Genomic DNA, 23482 nt, shown 5'->3' on the forward strand with positions numbered 1-23482 from the left:
TGACAGTTGAAGAAAATGAGACAGGAATAAAAACAGTCCTAATAACATAAGACTATTTATAAACAATCTCCCCAGTTCAGGATGCTGCTACAAAATAGCTTCTTGCTACTTCCAAGTTTTAATGCCTTGATTAATTATGGAGTGATGTTTAATTATGTATTTTGTTATGCATAACAAATATAAATTACATACCTGATTGTTCATAATTGTATTAAAAATATGTATCATTTATCCTTGAAAGTGAAAGGCCTTTTTCAGGATGGATAGAGCTGTTTGGGGAACAGAGTATGGATGGAATTAATGGTCCCCACATTAATCATTTATTTTATGAAAATGTGAAGGTCATTCTGCACTTTAAGATGCTGCCTGAATTCCTTTTGCAAGGTCTAGCACTTGAATTTCAATATGCAAAGCAGAGGATTATACAATGTGCTCTACAATCCCCCTAAAGGCATACAGCATTTATTTAATAAAGATGTTATTTTAAGAAGCTTTACTGGGGTATTGTCACGTACCAGAACTTGTCTTGGAAAGGTGATTTTTATTAGTAAGGACAGATGACCTGTCTCTTTGTGTAGAACTGTAGATGTCACTGCATGTGCCTATGAATTTTCTCAGAGTCAAAGGCTGATAAGAATCACTTTGTGAAATCTATAGATGACATTTATTGAGCACCTCCTTGGGAACAGTGCATTAAAAATACATTATTATATAGTATATATTATTTTGAAGACACTATATAAGCATTTATATTATAAAATCTTCATATTATTTTCTTCCATCTGAGAGGTGTAAGCCACAGGAAAGAGTTGTGCTAAAGACCATACAGCTGGGTTAAACAACCAAAGAACTCAGACATCAAGCTCTGTCATTACTGATGCATGCATACTATCACAGGGCTGAGAATTAGAATCCATAATTCTAAGGTGGGGATTTGGCACAGGTGTGCCCCAGCAAGGCACTGGGGCAAATTCCTCAGTCTTAGGCTTGACTTACTCTTGCTAGTCAAGATGGTAAACAGGGGGCAAAACACTTGGAGCAGAAAGAAGTGTGCTTTGTTACAACCCCATTAGCTGTGCAGCCATTTCTGGGTTATTTTCTTACTCCAAAACTCACTTTCCCATCCACAAAGCCACGACAATTATACCTACATCACACAAGTGCTGAGAAAGTCAAATGAGTTATTTCCATGTTAAATGTTTTGCTCAGGACACAGAACATCACGAGTTTTTTCTCTATCTTCTCTAATAATTTTAATTACTACGCTAGGGTTTCTACAAACTAATCATTTGCCCCCTTCCAGTTCTTTTCCATTTCACTTTGAATCTCAAATACTGAATGTGTAGAACATAAAACATCAAAAGGTTAACACAATCCCCTTTTCCATTTTATGCCCCAGCCTTGACACCAATATCCCTTCTTTTATGCTCCTATTTCTAGCTTCTTTTGTGCTATTTTTGTCTATCCAGATACATGTCAAAAATAAAACCCACAACCATTACTCCTGGGTAGCTTAACAAGAGACAAAGAGAAAGGGAAACCAACATTCAATGCTTCTTAAGAAAAATATTCTACAACCAAGAAGAAATTAAATCTCACATTTTCTGTCCAAGCAAATCAGTGCTTCAGTAGATGTGTGTTATGGGATGTCTAAGGACATGCAGCAGAACTTTTTTTTTTCCTTGCTTCCTTCTTTCCTTCCTATATAAGAAAGAGAATGAAACTGTCTCATTTTAGTAAAGGCATTTGAAACGGCACAACCAACTCCAAAGAGCATGAATCAGAGTGAAAATTCACTAATTCAGACTAACTGGGACCTAGAGTGATGACCTGCATTACTCACAACTCTGACTTAAAAAGCATTTTTTATTAAATAGGCAATAATTTCCAAGAGTTAAGAACCTACAGTTTGTGGGAAGACATTCTGGGATTTGAGATCCTGATCTGCCACTTATTATCTGCACAATCTTAGTAAAGATGTCATTTAAACTCCTGAGTCCCAAGTTTCCACATACATGAAATAAATAGTTCTAAAGCACACACTTTTGCTGAGGATTAAATGAGATTATATAAAGGAATTTCTTAATGCCAGGGCTTGGCTCAGGCTGTGTGTTTAATAAAAGGTTGCTGCTATTATTACTAACATTATCATTATTATCAATATTATTTTCATCTTCTTTATAATACTGGGCATAAGCAGAAATAGCTGAAAGAAACTAATAAAACAGTGCCAAATATTGAATCATGTGTTTTCTTGGTGAATGGAAAAGAATAGCTTGTAATAACCTGGTAATTATTGAACTATGAATTTGGACTCAACCTAACACTGAGTAGCCACACAAAAGTCTATTGAACATTTGAGAAAACAGACACAGAAAAGTGGTTTCCAAGATTAGAGAGGAGGTACCCAGTGAGAACCTAAACACAATGGTGCAGTGTCCAGCACACTGTAAGGGCTCTGTGATGAGTTACTGAATGAATGGGTGGAAGAGGACATGATGTGGTTTAGAGGAAACACTGAATTAACACTTTCTGATTGTGAATACTTTGGATTCCTTCATTCACATTTACTATATGGTTTTAGAGGGTGTTTTAAATGAAATTCAGTTTTCCTACCTATAAAATAGGGTTAATGATATCTGCCCAACGGAATTAATGTGCTGATGAAATGAGACAACACATAGTATCTATTATTGTGCCTGGTACATAGTATAGTAAGTGCTCAGTGTAACTAGTGACTGGATCATGCTAATTTCCTTCCCATTTTCCCTTTACTAAAGTCTAGCTCTTCCCCAAACTATAGCAGCCTTCTCTGTGCTGTACATAGTCTACCACAGCACCCCCACAAAAAACAAACAAACGAACAAACCAGTCATTTATCAGCCTGTCAGGTCATTTGGAGAATCCAGGCTCTACATTACCTCCTCAGAGTCTAAAGTCATTCACTAGATGTCACCAATGCACACCTGAGCCTGCCCATGCCCATCCTCTCTGCCCACCTTGACTCTTGAGGTCGTCTTTAGGGTGTAGTCTCACAGTCTCTCTTCACCTCTTCATTTCTCCCCCTTTCCTACCTTCTTAAAGACAATGCCGAACTCCATTAAGACATGACGTGCCCCCACTTAGATGCAAATGCATTCTTTTCCAGGCTTTTAAACACCATTAAAACCCCATTTCTGGGGCTCGGGAGATAGTTCATCGGTAGAGTGCTTGCCTTGTAAGCACAAGGCCCTGGGTTCAATCCCCAGCACCCCCCAAAAAAAACCCATTTTCTCCAGGAAGTCTTCCTAGATGAAATGCATACAACTGAATCTCTTGCTTACTCATATCACCTGGGGACAGACTTCCACTTCTCTTTACCCTTTCCCCAATTATACACTTAGGGTATCACTCAACCCCAATTTATACCCTTGGTTTACATACAATATAAATTTTCCATTGTCCATTAATGTGCTGAGTTAAAAGCCAAACTCTATGTCCAAGTCTCTTGTAATCTATCGTAAGACAATACAAATGTGTTCTTTGACCCCAAGTCTTAGAGTTTAGTGACTGGTTTGGGTTCCAAAAGCACTGTATATACAGTCTGTGCTACAGCATGGCCATATGGTAGTACAATTCCTTATTTACGTGTTGGGTTCTTATACAGCTTTGATCTGCAGGAGCTCTCCATACACCCTACCATACAGTAAAGTTCACAAGATCCTGAATAAAATGCTCTTTTCTGGTTTGGTTCTAGAGCATATAAGGGCTTAAAATTCTTTTAACTGAACTAACAATGGAAAGGAGGAGAAAGAAAAAAAAAAACAGGAGCGCAGGTTCAATATAGCTGGGTGCTATATTAAGAGCTTTACATACACCCTTTAATTTAGTCCTTATAACAATATCATGAAGGAAGAATCATTATTTTTAGACATGAGACAAATGAGGTACAGCAACAAAAAGTAACTTGCTCAAAAATAAACAATAATTGAGTTTGAATTTGAAACCCTGATGGAATCTATGCTTTTAATCCTTATTACACTTATTTTCTTTGTTTTTGAACTAGTTATATCATATTTGCGTTTTTTTCCTGAAATTAGGGCCTGACTACTACAGAGTGCAAGGCTGTCCCCAAAGTGGCCCAACTGTTTGCTTCCAGACACACATCCTAGTATCCTCTTTACACTTGATTCTCCGACTAGAATAACTAGACACTAACCCTAAAATGTTCTCTCTTTGCCTTCTGTATGTTCTCATCTTGAATACTGTCCTACTCTGTCCTGCCTATCTAAATCCTATTTGTTCTTTAGGACTAATTCATTTTTGACATTTTCTGTGGAGAGTTCTCTATTTTCAGGCTATAATAATGTGTTCCTTCTTGGTGTATGCAAAACTCTTGGTTTTACTTGGCCATACAAACTGCTTTGTGGTTGAGTATTAACTTGCCTGCCTCTTACATTCAAATGTAAATTCCTCAAGGGCAAAGGTTCTACCTTATCTGTCCTGGTATACTCAAAGCTTTACATATTTCTTGATAAACAGTTACTCAAATTTTTGTAAATGGATGATAGAGAAGAGGGAGAGGGGAGGAAGAAAGAGAAAGAGAAAATATGTGTGTGCGTGAGTGTGTGTGTGTGTGTGTGTGTGTGTGTGTGTGTGTGTGTGTAGGGGAGCAGAGAGAGGATAGGAAGAGGAGGGGCAGGAAGACAGAAGCAAAGAAAGAGAGATATTACTTAATTTGGTGGCTCATGTAAAGTCCCTGGTGCTTAATTAACTCAAACCTGTCCCACTTTGAAATTAAAATGCATTCAAAGTTCTATACGTGCTTTGAAAACACTCTTTGTATTCAATATCTGCTCAATATCTATCTCTATACCTGGGAGAAATTACAGTAATGAATATAATAGTATTTTATCATTGTAAACATTTATGAGCTGCAATATTAGGCAATCACACCAAGTGCTTACAAAAGTGTATTATATTTATTCTGGACATCATTTAGAGCATCCTGAACATACTGACTCATATACAAAACAACTCTCAAAAGCCCTTTCATTAGAAGCACAATATTTGAAAGATGCAAACAATTTTATAATATCTTTGCCACTTCTGGGGACACACGGACACACAGAAGAGAAAAGAAGAAAAATCTTCCAAATTACCTAATAATTTTTCTCTTCACAATCCTGCCAAACACCCCCCACCCGACACTAGTGCAGGCCTTCTGGGCAGGCTCAGTGCCCCTTTAGTGAAAGCACTGTTTCAAATGTGAGGTAATCCCATTACACTCATTGCAATTTCAGACCTATGTCCTGAACCTCCTGCCGACATAAGGCTACCTCATCTCCTTCCTAATTAAGAGCACAAAATTCTTCTCAAACCACCTTCATTATCATACACAGTGTGCTAGGCTCTATCAGGTAATACCCTCACATCCTGGAAGAAACAACTGCCTCTTTTAAATCTGAGGTAACCACCCCAGAGTTAATTATCTCAATTAAAACCTTTGTCCTACTCTCAGCAGATGAAGACCATTCCACTGGAACAACAATGTGGCCAGGAGAAAAAGAAACCTTAGTTACAAGGAAAAGTAATTAGAGAGAGCATGTTCCTCTTTCAAACACACATGCAGGAATTGTGCAAAAACAGGACAAAAATCTTGTTCAGCCAAAAGAAAGGGATCATGTAACCTTTCTTATTACAATATATGTTTACTTTACAACAGATCAAAACAAAGAAACAACTAAAAAGTAGTGAGATTTGTTTCCCTTTGACCGTAACAGCTGAAAGAACAGGGAATGTGCAGAATTCTTTTGTAGCAAAACCTCCTGTTAGAAACCAGTCTCCTCAGATAACCAGCCCTGTGACTGGGCCAGTCTCTTTCCTCTCTGAATTGAATTTCAAACAACAAGGAAATCCAAATGAGAAAACTAAAGCTGTTTCTGCACTAACAACGTTTACTGGGAGCCATAGTCACCTTTGCCTGTTCTGTCTCAAGCAGCAAGTGCACTTTAATGCCCTCCAGTATTATGGAATGCCCCAAGGCATGGAAATATCCTAGCAAAATTTCAGGAGGGAAAAATGTATTACTGGGGTGCTTCTAATCAATGAGGCCCTACGCTAGGATTCCATTCAGCCCTTCTATTTTACTGACTCAGTACAGATGGTGGCTAGACCTGCAATAGACCAAATGATTGTGTCCTCCCAAATTCATATGTTAAAATCTAATCCCCAATGCAAAGGTCTTGGGAGGTGGAACCCTTGACAGGTGATAAGGTCCTACCAGTGGAGCTCTCATGAGCAGGTTTGTGCCCTTATAATGAGAGGGTTATAGTGGGAAGACAGCTGCCTGCGACCAGACACAACACAGATACTGAAATCCACTGGCACTTTGATCCTAGACTTGACAGCTTCTAGTATTATGAGAAGTAAATATTTGTACCCAATTTATGGTACTTTGTCATAGCAGCCTAAACTATGTATGGCAGCACTTACCATCTTACCATTTTTTTTTGGTCAGTGGTTCTTAAAATAGGGATCAGCAGCGGCACCTGGAAACTTCTTTAGAAATGCAAATTCTTATTCCCCATTCCATATCAACAGAATCCCAAAGAAACACTGTGGGTGGAGCTCAGCTGCTGTGTTTTCCTCTGATTTTGATGCACACTAAAGTTTGAGAATACTGCAAAAGTCTCCTGAGGTGACCTCTGGCCTCTGCTCTTGCTCATCTTTAATACACTCTGCACACTAACATCACATAAGTTTTTCTAAAATCTGAGTATGATCCTCTCTCATGGTGACATTGGTGTTCCATCCTACATCAGATAAAATCCAAAGCACTTAGATGACAAGTCAAGCCTTTCACCATCTGACCTCAGCTGACTTTTCTAAAGTCATTTCTTACTATTTCCTCCTGTACCTGTTCTGCTGGGGCCATGATGAACCTTCTGCTGCTCCACAAAAGGCCCAGTTCTTTAAGGAATCTGTGCTTCCCTCAAACTGTTTCCTCTGTTCAGAATGACCCCCTCTAACACCTCTGCTTATCCTGTCAGACTCCTCCTGGGCGGGCATTATCTCTTTGAAAATTCTTCCTGCTCCCCTTCTTCCTTTGCACCTCCTTTATGCCTCCAAATCCTATGGAATCTACAGTTCCTCCATTATTGAACAACTCTGATGATTGGACGTCACACTGCATTGTTGTTTACTTACATCCCTCTCTTCCTTACTAGCCTGAGCATTTCAACGTTAGGAAGGGCACTTGGATGAATTATATCTGTGCTTCTTTGAGCATACATTAGGCATAGATGGGGAATTTTAGTCACTGTTTCTTTGAGTGAATAAATAAATGCATTGACTTTTGAGCACCTATTATCTATAGCACTGCTATGCTGATGACTTACTTCTGTTATGCCTGTTTTACATATGAAAAGAAAAACAAAACTGAGCCTCAGAAAAGCCAAGTAACTTTTGTAGGTAGTAAAAGGAAAAGCTGATTCAAGTGCAGGAATTTCAGACTCCAACGCTGATGCTTCCTCAATTAAATCACAGTATTTTCCCAAACAAACTAAAGTTGGGTTTCAAAATACAACCACATCTTCTTTGACATGTCTTCACACTTTTCTTACATGTAGTTTCCATTTTATGAAATAAAATAAAGCCCTAGGTTATGATTGAGATAAAGTCATGAAGCTAAATATTGAATATATATACAGCCAAATAGTTCTATGCCTCAATTTCATCTGGGAAAAGACTTGGCTTTACATTACCTAAAATAATTGGTTATTATTATTATTATTTGACATTAGCATAATTGTTTCCAGCCATAGTAATTCTTATTAACAGGCTCTTTGTGTTGGATTATCTTGTTTCAAAGACCTATTTCAGTTCTGGACACATTGATAATGCTATTTAAAATTTATTTGACTCTTTGCTATAGTAATGGTGTCAATTCCTATTAGAAATGTTTTAACTGAATAAGAGTATGACGTTGGCCAAAAAGTGACTTCTCAATGAATATTTAATTCCTGTCTAGATTTGCCATTCAAAATTCCTAAAGATGACAGTTGGAAACTGGCTTTTTCTCTTTATAAATAGATACACACATTCTACTTTCCCAATTTTATCCTTGGTTGCTGGAGCTAAGACCATCACATCAGTTATTATCACTGTCAAAGTTGTTTTACTTTAGATCCTGAATTAATAAATGCTAAGGAAGAGTTTAATTAGCTGAAACCTAAACTGTCATAATTAATTTACTAGTTACATTACAATACCTTGTAAAACATTTATGTTTCAGTAAATGGAGTACCCACTTTCCAACGATCACATGGCATAGCTAATTTACTACACAACTAAATATTTAATTACTGATCAGTACAGTTAAAGGTAGTCAGTGGAAATTAAATTGCACTACTTGCAACAAAATGCTTACTCATTACTTCCAATGTTATAAAATCATATCAAAGAAATAATGGAAGTTCAAGCATTTGTAAAAATTTCTGGAACATTCAGAGAATAGTTGTAACAGGTAAATGGAACTATGGTAAATTAATCAGTACATCTTACAGAAAGGTCAAATGGGAAAAGTCTGAAAGTTTACATTAAGACTAATCTTCAGATGGGTAGAGTTTCTGTTTGGAATTTTGAAAACTCTAGACACTGTGGTGCTGGTTGCATAATATTGCAAATGTACTGAATGCCACAAAATATATACATTTTGTCATAATAATAAAGACTATATTCAGGTTTGATAACTAAATTGTTCTTTTCTCACTTCAGACAATGTGGCCATTTCCTGCCTTGCATTTGTGTACTATAATAGATGAGTTACGAAGTAAACTCCCAACCAACCCACTTTATCTTCTCAATGTCTGGGATGGTATATTTCATAAATATTAGCTATTTACTCAACTGAAAATGGAAATGCTTAAAATCCCACAACATATTGCATTCACAGGCTGTGCTGTGATTGCTTATTTACTGTATTCCTTATTCACTACTGAATGCATTCCTTGAGTTCTGAATAGACCACAATCAGCATCACCCCTCAGCTTCATAGCATTATAAGGTGCCTATTATTAAATAAATTTATTTATTATTGAGATTATTTCTTCAAATTACTTGAAAATTCATCTCCAACTTCTTTAAAAATTAGTTATTTTTCAGAAAGATAGGCTATTTTGTAAATAAATGATAAATTTTATAAATTATAAATTGATATGATATGGAAAAAGAGGCAATCAACATTCAAGAATATGGAATGTTAGTCAAAATGCAAAAAGTGAGCTATATTCTGCTATTTTTCAATATTCTCTCATCCATTGACTGGTATCTAAAAGCAAAGAAGCGCACAGAAGTATCTGTGACAGATAGTGATGATGGATATCAATTCCTTTCCAAAAGCAGAACTGGTATTTTAGGGAGACAGAAGTTCATTATACTAATTAGAGACCTTTGCTCGACCTCCTCAGAGATGTTCTTATGCATAGATATCAAAGCAGATACTCTTGGTTAGATGATTTTCAAGCTAATGACTCAACAACCAAATGTCAGTAATCCTAGCATCTCTGGGGAGATCAACTGCTTAAATCAGAGTCCTCTTTCAAAAACACTGCTCAGTGAAACTGAGTGTTCCTGCACCAGGGCCAGCCATGCTGATGCTATTGGAGCACATGATTATGAACTTGTTTTAATTAGTCCTAATATAAGTCAAAATCAGAGTCAGAGTATGAGAGAGAAGAGCTGGCTAATTCAGAAATTCTACAGAACTTCACCAGAAAATCTCTTTTCTTAAAATGGTCTGATTATATTGATTTCTAAGTATTTGGATAACTCCCATTATGTCACAAATATATACTCTTCAATCTCCATGACAAACCTATAAGACAGGTACCATTAGTCTCATTTTAAAATGAGAAAATTGAAAGACAAAGTTTAAATAATTTGCTCACAGTTCGAAAGTCGGTGGTGCTGGAGTATGAATCCAGGAAATCTGGATCCAGAAACCATGTTCTTAAATACCCCATTCATCTACCTCAATATGTTAACAGAAGTATTAAGAATAAGAAGAGTTTCTTTAAGAAGTTTTTCCTAGAAGGACACTAGAGATGTCCCCATGTACTACCTAAGAACATGATCAGATCAGGTCTATCTTATTCTAATGTTGGAAAATAGAGCTTTGTGAGTTCTCCATATGCCAGGTAGTTTGTAATCAGGCATGATCCCACAGCTTAAGAATGCAAAAAAAGATTCAGCAAAAAAAGCACAGGATGTCTGGGGCAAGGCAGAGGAAATAAGTGGGAAGATTGGCATGTTACTTACTAAGCTTACTAAACTTACTAAGAGTTTGCTTTAACTGTGTATTTTTTCCCACTCTATACCCATACTTCTAATTTTTGCATCTGTTATAAATCCCAGCACAGTATCATTAGTAGAAATGTACAAGTAAGTCTTTGTTCAATATCAAGGGACTAATGAGTATCTGTTGAATGTTAATTGACTTAAAAGGCCACAGATAATTCATTTACTTGAATTCTATTTTCCTGGGGTCAACCTGGAACCATGGAAAAAAGATATGCCTTTAACACTGTTCAGGACAATCATAGGTGAATTGTATGAAACTGAGAATACAAAAAGCATGAATTAATCTGAAACATATTTAAATTTGATTTCTAAAAGGCATAGTGTAGTTCATGTCCACCAACAAGTACACCTCATCAGTTACATGTTTTTCCTACTTTTCTCAAAACACTCACTGGTAAAATGACTGACATGAAAAGAAATTCTTATTTGTGTATCACACAAGCCATTTTCATAAAGCTCCTGTAAATTTTAGAGATATGCAAAGAACAAAACCTAACTTTAATAAAATAATGGATCATATTTGAATTAAACATGATATTCAAAATGTTACACTTGGGGAGTTAACAAGATGTTATATGCTGAGAGAGCAAGAGGTAAATATCCTATAACATCCATGCCCTTTATAAATTAAATTTGAGGGCATATTAAAAATGGTTATAACAATGAAATGGATTACTTATCAAATGAAAACATAAAGGAGAAACAGATTAGTGAGGATATTTGCCTCTAAAAATCTCAAAACTGTGCAACCTAGAGCAGAGGTAATAAAGATGATTATTTCTAAGAAATAGATCCAAAGTAGCTCCATTCAATTCACAGCAGGAACATCCAAAGTAGCAATTAATGCAACCACTGGTGTGGAATTGTTTTCTAAATGCCATCCTGTTGTATGTTCCTCTTCTTCTTCTTCTTTTTAAATAGAAGCAGGGTACTGAAGTCATGGTGAAATCATATCACTTATTACTGAAAGTATTAGCACTTATTATCAATATCACCACCCAAAAACATATATATGAAATGAAATGAAAGAGACCTAGCAGCCATCGCTTATCAAAGACTACAAGGGTAGTGCCTGAAACTCCCTGAGATTTGATCATGGGAAAAGGAAGTTTTCTATCTCAGTGGCACATGGAGCCAGAGAGGCTGAGGAATGGGATTTGGAAATATATGAGTTCTCATCCCCCAAACTTGACCACAAATATTGGGAGATACTGGCCAAGAGAAAGTTCCCAAACCTCATATTCCCTGGAAACACAACTTAATCCATTTAGAAGATGTAGGAAGTAAAATAGCACCACAGAAAAAATGTGGACACAGGCCTAGATTGCCAGGGTCCACATGCTAGCTTTAGAACATGCAACACATGTGTCTTTGGGCACATCAAGTGACCTTTCTATGCCTCACCATCAATTATAGATACATATGTCATTGTGAGGACTGACTGAATTAGATGTAAAATTAGATGTAAAATCTTAGAATAGCAAGTAGCCCCTAGTAAGGATTCTGTAAGCATTCTTTGGTGTTACTGTTATCATCTATGAAAAAAAGATCTCTTTCTAGTTCTGAAATTCAATGTAACATTACATGGAATTCTTTTCTCTTTATTCCAAGACTTGAAACAAAGTTACAAATGTGATGGTATGCATTTACCAGCTGGGAGATGAGATTCTTGAGTCACTCAGCATGCATCAATTTCCTCCAAATGAGTGATATGCCTTGACTGACATTCACCAAACAGAGAATCAGTCTCAAATATTGGTTGGTATGTTTTGAGAGTAAGAAGTGGGAAAGGGAGAGATGGGGGTGAGACTTTTATAAGAGTGATTGAGAAAATTATTTAAAAGGAAATGAAGACTGAGAACTCCCTCAGATTCAGTGCACTTGACTTGTTAAGGAAGGATGTTTTCCTTGGTCATTTTTTCCTTTATAACTGAGATATAATTACACACCTCTTCATTCTATAAAACCAGAATAGGAAGGAGCGCAAGTCCATTAGGAAACTCAAGGGAGTGGTACTGAGTTAGAGGCATCATTAAGGAAAAAGTTTCCAAAAGTTACTTTGCATTCTTTCTGAGTTGAGTATTGAAATGGAAGGAAGGAAGGAAGGAAGGAAGGAAGGAAGGAAGGAAGGAAGGAAGGAAGGGAGGGAGGGAGGGAGGGAGGGAGGGAGGGAGGGAGGGAGGGAGGGAGGAAGGGAGGGAGGGAGGGAAATATTAAGTGAACAAAAAATCTATACAAGGATGGTTGTCACCATACATGAGAGCGTTAGTTATTGAGAATAAGCATCTATATGATCCAGGTCACCTAACTGGTAAGATGCTGAGTGAGATTTGAATTGGGGTCTGAAGTCTTTCCCTACCATACTGTTCTTGAGTGTACCAACAACAGGATCCACAAAATGGGAAGGATAGGGGCAATAAAGATGATAAACAACCTAATAATGAGCTTAGAAAACAAAGGAAAAATCTGTCTGAGGCCACCATAGAAAGATTTCTTCTCCTAATTCTCTTTGTACTTCCCAAGCAATAGTCAATTCTCCAACCATAACATAACTTCTTCCTTTCCCCAGCAAATGAGTTTTATCCTTGTCATGTTAGGGAATCACCAACATTCCTCTTGTCAAATAACAGCTCTATGCTGCTAAAAAAAAAAAAAAAAAAAAAAAAGGAAGGGAAGGGACTCCAAAAACCAGATCTCCTACAACTGATAATGCTCACTTTCTCATACCTTGCTGCAAATCCTAATAAAAAGTCTGAAGCCCTCCTCACAGTAGAAACTTTCTCCCATAATTTATAGGAACTGTAAAGTTGAAGTTACAGAAAACCACCCAATTCTGTTCATAAATCTGAGTGACCTAGAGTAACAAGTACTAGTATTGTGAGGTGTTTTGTTGTGGTGGTTTTAAATAAGTTTGCTGTTTTGTTCTTTTAGCTCTGGGAATTGAATCCACTCATTAGGCAAGCACGCTAACACTGAGCTACACAGCCAACCCCTGGTAATTTATGTTTTCTTCTTCCTTTTGAAAAAAATGTTTTGTCATTTTTAATAATCTCTCCTAGCTCCTTCTAAAGATTAGGTGATGTTGATCCTACAAAAGTTGTGTGTGTGTGTGTGTGTGTGTGTGTGTGTGTGTGTGTGTTTTAAGAACTTCCATACTTTGAATTAAAAACACCACTACTGAACAGTTTACCTCTTCTACCTGTCTCTGGGCACTCTGTCCTCACCAGGCATAGAGGATCACAAATTCAAAGCTAGCCTCAGCAATAACTTGTCTCAAAAATAAAGAAAGAAAGAAAAGAAAGAAAGAAAGAAAGAAAGAAAGAAAGAAAGAAAGAAAGAAAGAAAGAAAGAAAGAAAGAAAGAAAGAAAGAGAAAGAAAGAAAGAAAGAGAGAGGACTGGGGGTGTGGCTCAGTGCTATCAAAAAACAAAACAAAACAAAAAAAAAAAAAAAACACTCCTCACTCCTCTATGGACATCATCCTATGTGGCCTCTGTAGTGGGAGGTGGCATCTAAATTGGCTGTGTTGTCATAACAAAGAATCACCTATTAGGTGGCATAAACAGGATAAATGTATTTCTCATGGTTCTGGAGGCTCGAAAGTCCAAGATCAAGGTTCCAACAGGTTTTTTGTTTTTTTTTCTAGAAGCTCTCCTTTAGTAGCAAATAGTCTCTGTGTCTTCTGAGCCAGAGCAAGACTAAGAAAGAGGGAGGAAGGGGAGGAAAGAGAAGGACAGGAAGAGAGAGACAGAGAGCACACTCACACTCTCTCTTTCTCTTCTTATAAGGCTAGGGATCCTATAGATTGGGACCCCACCACATAACCTCATTTAACTTTAATGACCTCCTCGAAGCCCTATCTCCCCATAGTCACATTAGTGAGTAGGGCTTCAACATCTGAATTTTGGTAGAGACAAAATTAAATTTATACATGGTGGGGTGTTCAAGCAATAAACATTTCATCCTCAAATATAAGCCTGCAAACTTATGCCATGTGGGGCAAAGCAGCTGAACAATTTGTTCAACATGTCATTGTTGGTGCTTGAAGAGAACTCTGGTACTCTGCTGGTTACTCTTTGTTTTGTGTTTGTGGAATAGAAAGTGAGAAAGGAAGAGAACTGAAGTCACAAACAACATTATAAAACACCTCACAGTCCCTTTTCCTTTAAGAAAAAATGGAAGAAAGAAGAACCTCTGAGTGTGTCTCATCTTGCTCCCACTTTGAAAGTGGGTAGATTCTCCATAATATTCTTCTTACTAACGGTCAAGAAAGTTCTAGTTCTTTTGCATGTATTCATTTCACATTTTCTTAGTTTTCCTAGTGTGAGGCATTGTGCGAGGAGTACAAAGACAAATGAGTACAAAATCTTTTCTTTTAAGGACTTTGCAGTCTTCTAACAAATCAGAATCAATGAATTTTAAAGTTAGAAGAAACCTGGCTATAGATAAAGAATTCAAGCCCAGAAAGATTAACAGACTTTTAGCCAAGGGGATGTAAAGGGTAGGGTAGAGTCAGTTAACACCCAGCCTACTTACCCCTAATTCAGTATTAATTCCCCTACTAGATACAGCTCAGAGTTCCATCTAGTCAAATCACCAACCCATGGTTCACTAAGGACCTACTAGGTGCCAGGTGTCCTGAATTAATGGGATAGACTTTATAATGGTTTAGTAATTTAACTAAATATTTAATAATTTACTCAGAGTACCCCAAATGAAACTATTAGCAAATACCATAAGGCATTATTTAAAGTGAGAGGGCATCTCTAATAACCTCACATATGTATAATGCATGTACAAATAAGACACAAAGATTATCTGATTATCAAATTTACCTCTACAGTGATCATTATGGTTACACTAATCTTACTGGAAGAGAAACTTTCTCCTTCAATCTTTATCACTCAATATACTACCACTAAAATATACCTGGTAGAGGAAAATCATCTAAAGTCATATTAACCTATGATGTCCCACCATCCCATATATGGGACACTTATAAAAATTTATAGGACACAAAAAAATTGCTCAATTTAAGGTTTTGATTAATTAATTAATTAATTTTTTGAGGTACTGTGATAGAACCCAGTGTTGCTTGACCCCTGAGTTACATCCCTAGCCCTTCTTTTGGAGACAGTCTTGCTAAATTGCTCCAGCTGGCCTCAAACTTGCCATCCTCTTGCCCTCAGCAGAAGCAGCTGGGATTACAGGCCTGTACCACCACACCTGGCTTCAGTTTAAGTTTTTCTAGGCGTCCCATACGTGGGATGATGGGACACCATAGGTTGAAGGTGAAAAAATAATGACACAAATATCCGCAACTGAAATACTTTAAATTGGACTGAAGTACTGCAAACTGGTTTCTGAAGATCCTTAGTGAAAAATCAGGTCGTGTTTAGGGAACACATGAAATTCCTGCTTAACTCAAAAATGATATACAGGAGAACATGGGGTTTGAGTGGTAAGGATCAGAGACTCCAGATTCGGTAATATCTGGTGCTGAATGCTAACTCTGCCACTTATGCTCTGGTTCAGCCTTTTAACCTCTTATACCTCAGTTTCTTCATCTATGAAGTGGCACTAATCAGAGGATTAACTCAAAAGTCTGTAGTGAGGATTCAGCAAAAATGAAACATGTAAAGCAAACATCACAGTGCTCCATAACCTGCTGAAAGGTTATTGCCACAATTAATAACAGTTATACAAGGGTTTTGTGACCTCTCTTACTCTCCAGCCTACTCCTACACCTTTTCCTTTTAGCCATTTCTCTGATCCTGTCCTTTCCCTCTATTTTCCCTTCCTGACCTGATAAGAACTGCGCCCTGTGCTTTGCCCCGGTGGGTAGCAACATAGGGGCCACAGAACAGGTGCTACAGTGGTCCATTTGCTGCTTCCTTTGCCCTCCAGGTGACAAGGGAGAACTGCAGGGCTGCATTCAGCATGGGCAACACCTGTCCTCTTTGTCACCAAAGCTAGGCTCACGCTGGCGCTGAGTCATGCTGCTGCTCACAACGGAGGAGCTTTCAAAGACTCACAGGCTCTAAGAAATGGACTTGAGAGGACAATCTGTCCATTGCTCTCTCTAGGTCACACTACACTTCAGTCTACCATGAAGCGAAAATAGATAGAGGAAGATCCTGTCATTTACCAAGAATTGGTGAATCTTCAACATCAGGACATGTCTTACAATGCCTAAGCTAAATTTCAGACTTGCATCTTAATTCATTTTTTAAATTTATTTTTCATAGTGAAAAATAACTAACTATAAACATACATTATTAGATATATAGTATAACACACGTGTTTTATATATACATACACAATATAGCATATATGCACAGGTATTATTTACTGACAAAGTACTTGAGTTCTAGAACCATATACATGATGTTCAATCTCAGTCACCTATTGGTGATGTGTTTTCTCTCTAAAAACCAATAGTAATGATCTCATTGGGAAATGATCTTCATATTACAGTTCTCAGCTCAGAACTAATTCAATGATATTAACCACTGTACTGGTTTAGACATATAAACATACATTGAGAGTACAGGAGACTTTTTAAACTTTCTTTTCTAAAACATAAATGCCTGTAGAATGATTATGGCAATTAATCTAGTTCTTCTATAATATTCATTTTCATTTTTCCTCTTATCATTTTATCTTACTAAATTGAGATAAGGACACATATTGCTGGCTAAATTTGATTAGTGCAAGACAAAATGTATGATAATTTTAGAATTAACTATTATACTTACCTATGCAAACTATTATTATTTGCAAAGAAATAAAAGTAATTTGATAGCAAGTGTAATAGTGTAAACATTTTATTTGTATTCATTCATTTTGACCTAGAATTAAGTGTGTTCATTGAGTATTATGCCAGGCTTCATTCATTCTACAGATGAACTTGTTCTCACATTTTAGCATCCCTGAATTCAAGATGGATCTTGAAATTAATGACATTACAATTCTATTGGTTGTCTTTTTTACATGGTAATAAGGAAAATAATTGTGCATCTCAATTTGTGACAACTTGGAATCCTTGAAATAGAGTATGAAAGACATTTATGTGCTAGGCATTCTTTGGGGCCCTGGAAGTTCGATGAACAAGATGAACAAGATTAACAGTCCTTTTTATTTTTTAAAATAAAAAGAGTTCAGTGAGGATTACAGAAAAAAAATGAAGATGATCCTAATAAATATAAAAGTTGCTGTGGGTAATGATAGAAGACCCATACTGGGCTTTCAGTGGCCAGGGAAAATTTCTTAGTGACAGTGATGTCATACAAGATTGGAGCAGAATGAGAGAGGAATAGGGCTAAGCTGTAGTCAGCTAATTAGCTGAACAGGTTAATCAAAATCCTTGAAGCTAGAGGAAGCATTCATCATATAAAGATGTGAATGTAGTTCACATAATGCTGTATTTAGAGTACTCATGGGAGAGGGTCAAGGTATAATGGCAGATAGGAAAGCAGAAGCTGTATCATGATGGGTTTTGTAAAGCACAGTAAGGGGCTTGGACTTTATCCTGAAGACATTGGGAACCCACTGAAGCATAGATGTTTCCATCTGACAGATGAGAAAACTGAGGCCAGAGAAGCCAAACGACTGTCTTTGGGCTGGATAGCAAAGAGCAATACTAGTTTAGTCCCTTCCTGTACATCCCTGTCCTAAACTCAATGTTCTTTATATTATGCCAGGATTACCAAGGACATAGTTTTCTTTCTTTCATCATAGTGCCAGAAAATGTATCACTAGGTTATCCTTCATTTGAGTTTATGTTGAACTGATATATTAGCTTTAGGTAGGGAGGAAGGTAGATCTAGTGTATTGGTTCTTGGAAAAATTCTCCAAGGTATATTATAGCCCAATGTCAGGATATGTGGGCTCAGTTATATTACTTGTAGGTTATATGTGAATACCGAATTCATCCACAGCTATCTATTAAATGATGAATACTGATACTAGCCTTTCCTAAATGTGTCATGCATGTACTTTTCAGAGTAAACATTTAAAAGACAAACGTAAAAAATAAAATGAAAACAAAGGAAAGAAATCATAGATTACTGATAAAGGGAGTGAAGGTTCATAATGTTAAGTACTTTAGTATTCTTACATATTATTATGACACCAGAAGTTGCATTTTCAATTTATCTTAAAGTTTCTTTTGCTGGCCTTTTAGAGTACTACAATCTGGAGATTGACTAAATTAAGCAATTTAAGTTGAAATTTGACAACAGGCATAAAGGTAAAACACAAACTTCTGAATTAATTACACAAGATCAAAATGGAAAAAAAAAGGAATAATTATGTGAATGGAGGTGTTCTATTACAGACAAGCAGTCTTGGTTTCTTATTTTCATTTCAAAAATGATTTTATTCACAGAATTTGTTGGTATGAACAAACTGTCTTTTAAATGAAAGAATAACAAAGAGACTTTTGCTTTCCTTTTGTAGAAAAATGGCAACATGAATCACCTAACATCTTTGACTCATTCTAAAAAGAAAGCACATCTACAAACTGCCATGTTTTTAGGTCCTTTTTGATGAAAGACATCTTTGTATTCTATAGGAATAAGCAAAGAGTAAATGCCAATGTTTAGGTTGTAAGACTATGACAATTACAAGCTATTTATAAGAAGAAATAGATTACAAACAACATCTTGCCACATTTATCCACCTAGAAGGACAAAGAATGCAAAATCTCTAGCAACAGTACAGACAAGTGTCTATCCAAGATAGTTTGGGTACAGTGTAATCTAAAATAAGGGGGTTGAGTTACACAATCAGAAACTTTGATTCTTGTAATCTCATGACTTTGGAGTTCTAATATACAAAAAGGAGAAAAGCCAAGAAGGAATGGTTACCCTTATTTAGACAAGGTCACTTAGTGGATCCGGGAGAATTATAAGTATATGGGAGAGAGATTAAGAGTCTCAGAGAGACAGTTTTGCAATAGCTTGGGCTGACTTGAGTTCAATCCCCACCCCTGATAGTTACTAGTTTTTTGACCTTGGCCCAGCTACTCTCTTCTCTAGGATGCAGGAAAATAACTTATATCTAATAGGACTGCAATGAAGATTAAATTAAATCTTATGTATAATGTGTGTGAACAGAGGCATTGTTAATATTATTGTCATGATTATTATGGACATCACACAATGCTATTGAATTCAACTGCATTAGCTGAAGAAACCAGAAATAAGACATACTATGTGTTTAGGATGACATTCAGGCTTGCACATTCCAATTAGCTTTCAATTAACCCCAGCCTGAGGAAAACACTCCAGACCATACCTGAATGTGAAAATAGGAACAAAGGGCTGTGATGGGTACAGAGGTTGTTGTATTAGAGTTGGAGGGGAAAAAAAGCCAAATTTACAGAGAATACTAAAAATCATACCAGTTTCTATGAAAGATTTAAGCCCTAAAATGCTAAAACATGCTTTGAGTATATCAATAGTTACTTTCATTCTCTAAATAAAACTCAATAATAATCATATGCATCTTTTTTCACCTTGACCACAGATGTGTAGCATCACTTCATGCCCCCTACCATGTTTGTAACTATTTGATCTCTGATGTCACAGGAATACTTTATATGAATTAATTCAGTTTGCAGTATTGTTTGTTAACAAATTTCTCAAAATATATTAGTGAATTTTTAGATAAAATACAAATTCACAACTATTGGTTTAAATAAGCCACTTGATAAAATTAGATACACAGAAAATAAAACTCTTTTCATTTACCAAGCAATTGACTGAGTGCCTACATTTTTCAAGGTAACGTACTTTTTAATTTATTCCAGTAACTGTGAATACAAATTTCAAGAAAATAAAAAAAAGATGCTATTTTCATGTTGGTTATCAGCACCTAGTTTTCAAAATTAATCCCTTTCCTAGCCCTCTTGGCTAGTACAGGGCATTAGACTTAATAATTTTTCCTCCAGTCTTTATTAATCTGAGAGCTAAACTTTGGTTCTCTAAAGTTCATTTCCTGATGTGAATGTATCATACTCTATGGGTAAGATAAATAAAGACTTTAAAACCCTTAACCTCACATGTGGTTTCCTCATGCCTGTTCTAAGTGTAAGCCATTGTAGAAATGAAGGGGATGTCCTAGAGCCCCTCACTACCTCCTTCCAACACTCAGGAAGCAGAAGCCAATGTCACTGCATTGGATTAGCATCCTTTAAACTCTGTACAGAATTCCATAGAGCTGCTACATTCCACATTGAGGCCCAAGACTGAATTAAGTGGTACTGGGAGCATCAACTTTTCTTTGCATATGAATTTGGTATAAGGTATTATCTCCCAGTGACTTTCAGAGTCACTTGCAGTCCCTGACAGTTCTCTCATCTACATAACCTATAATTTTTTATAGGAAGAAGCACTTTTTCAAAATATTAGCTCTAATAAAAGACCTACTCGCAAGTCTCTCTCCTTAAAAATTACTGGAAAGAAAAACCAACATGAATTGTTCAACATATATGGTACTGGAACCTGATAGGTTTGCAATCTTTTTACCTGTGATCTGTAGGATTGGGGAAGGGATGAATTCTACCCCAACGACCTCCTTTCTCTCCTCCACTAAAATGGCCAATAAATAGCAAGTCAGTTATTTAGAATTTCCAATCCTCATATCTGGAATTTTACAAGGCTCCAGTCCTGAACTCTAGTGATATTTTCTCTTTTCACACTACAGAGAGTGTATCTTGGTTTATCACAAAATTCTCATTTTATCAACATTCCCAATCTGAAGGAGCGAACACCAAGTTAAAATCAAAGCATCTTTGTAGCTGAAAGAAAGGATTATGTCACAGACTGAGAAAGCTAACTCTGGGTCAAGCTTAAGAGTGTGTGTGTATATGTATATGTATACACACACACACACACACACACACACACATACACACACACACACACACACACATATGGCAGGAAAGAAATAGGACCACAAGATCATATCCTCAGGATAATATGCAAAATCTCAGTTTCACAAGATTACTTTTACCTTTCTAAGTTTTCCCAATACCTATCAACTTGAATACTGATTTCCCAAATATGACAATCTTGCCAGTGCCTTGGAAAACATGGAAAAAATAAATCTATAAGCCATCAACTTCAGTTATGTCTAGGCTGGTAATATACATCTCAGAACTTACAGACAGACCATTTTAACAGAGAAATATAACTCATGAGGTAAGTCCACAAAGAAATTCTCTGGAAACAACTAGTCATGCTGAATAAAAGAAATGCAAAACCTTTCTCTAAATGGCTATGAATGAGTATCTGATTATAAACATAATACTTGCTCACTGTAAACACTTTCAAAATGATTTTGTTCATTTGAAAAAATTATCAAACACTCCTGTGAGGTCTGGTCAATGTTACTGAAAGTCTCAAAAATGTGTTCCTAAGACACAGGCTAGAACACATGTACTGGAGAAAGGCTCAGGTATTATAATGCTCCCTTCAGAACTAAAGATCACAGCAATAAAAATAATGCAGTACAGCAACAAGTTTACTCAAGAGCTCCCTGAATAAGCAAAAATTGCAGCTGCTCAATTTCTTTCATCCTATGTAATTTAAAGGAATATTAAGTCTCTGTTGAGACACCATCAATTCATGATTTCACTAAATATTTTGAATAACCAATGATCCTGTTTAACCCTAAATGTTCCCTTTCTTAACAAGACAGGCTCTAAGAGTTACCCCTTCTCTAAGTGCCATGGACCACATTCACAGTGAGAGGCAGGTTCTCATCCCAAGCAAATGAAGACTGCGTCTGTACTCAGACCAATAGTCCAGAGCAGGCACTTGGCAAATCGAAAAGGCAATCTTTATCCCCACTCATTCCATACCTTCTCTGATTTCGCCTTCCTAGCGTTGTGCACGAACCTGCGACCCAGCTTCTTGGCATACCAGATAGAGGCAAACATAGTGATGCCAATGGAAGGAATTTACAATGAAGCTGCTGCACAATCAACTTCCCACCTCGGCTCAGAGGCAAGCGGAATGAGGCTGGAGCTGTCACTTGCAGGCTGTTGCTTTCTCAGTTCCTCTCATGCTGGTTAGCTGAGGGAGAGGGTGGGAGGAGGGAGGGGTTGGGGGGAAAGGCAGTCCCGTTTGGCCAGTCTGCAGGTACATTTACATCCTGCCAGCAGGAGGTCCGGGTGAGGCGGCGCTGCCTTCCCAGCCAGCTCATACACATCCAGTTGGCTAAGTATCTGTCTGCAGTTCTTCAGCACTGTCGCCACCAAACTCCATGTGTGTCAGGAGGAAGGGAAGCCGCAGTCAACTCCTCCGAGAGGCAGCTCACCTCCGGCTCTGGGCTCAGGCAGTTGCACTCCTCGCTTGGCTTCCCTCGGTCTTGACAGTACGTGCTGGCGGCAGTGGCCGTGTGAAGAGAGATCCACATACAGCCTCGCAGGTAAATCAGCCAATACAGGAGCTGCCAGGCACAGGGGAGAGAGCTGCCAGGCACAGGGAGAGGCAGGGCTACCAGGAATCTGACCCTGGAGGCACAAACAGGTGTCTGTGATACCCAAACCCCGCTTAAATTCTCCAAGATGATTACTGGTGGCAGTGGGGGTGGGCTACAAATATAAGCATTCTTCCCTTGTGCACTCCTCAATCCATTTGTTACAAGGAAAAAGTCTCATCTCTGCCCATCAGCCAACCTTATCCACAGCTTGCAAGAGAAGCACTTTATTTCTTTAGAGGCTGACCTGGGACAAAGGGCAAAACTGACAGGATGAAGTGTCCTTCCAAATGCTTCAGTGAAAGTCCTTCATTTTCCAAGGCACTGGATTTACCTCTAAAAGAACTGGAGCCTCTTTTACTGCACAGATTTTCAGCATGGGAACTGAGATATGGAAAGGGGTTTAAAACTACCTTTAAACTAAAATAGACTAATCTACTTTTTCTTTTCTTTTTTAACCCCAGGTTTTCTTGCAATGACATCCAGTGTTAAATGGACAATTGTAATATTACCTTTGGGAAGGTAGATTTATGCCAGCTCTTAAATCATGTTTCTTTGAAGAATTTTCATGCTTAATTCTAACACTAGGCATTTCCAACTTTAATTATCTTATTAGAGTTCAGACTATCATGTAAGGCACTTTTAAGGTAAAG

At 37.2% G+C, this 23482-nt stretch overlaps 1 protein-coding gene across 15 annotated transcripts in view; it reads right to left on the minus strand.

Moving 5' to 3' along the window:
- Window positions 1-23482, minus strand: part of DLG2 (discs large MAGUK scaffold protein 2) — a gene marked incomplete at its 3' end in the record, with an annotated part of 2081919 nt that overhangs the window by 881279 nt on the left and 1177158 nt on the right. For 2 of the 15 annotated variants that reach the window (XM_079105550.1, XM_079105547.1), the window contains exon 1: window positions 22210-22413. The exons of the other annotated variants lie outside the window; for them this stretch is intronic. In XM_079105550.1, the coding sequence (XP_078961676.1) occupies window positions 22210-22287 (78 nt within the window). In that variant the 5' untranslated portion in view covers window positions 22288-22413. Of the gene's footprint in view, window positions 1-22209; window positions 22414-23482 lie in introns of those variants that run through there. 15 annotated transcript variants of the gene reach the window in all.

The sequence above is a fragment of the Sciurus vulgaris genome (assembly GCF_902686455.1).
Source record: "Sciurus vulgaris genome assembly, chromosome: 11".
NCBI classification, from domain to species: Eukaryota; Metazoa; Chordata; class Mammalia; order Rodentia; family Sciuridae; genus Sciurus; species Sciurus vulgaris.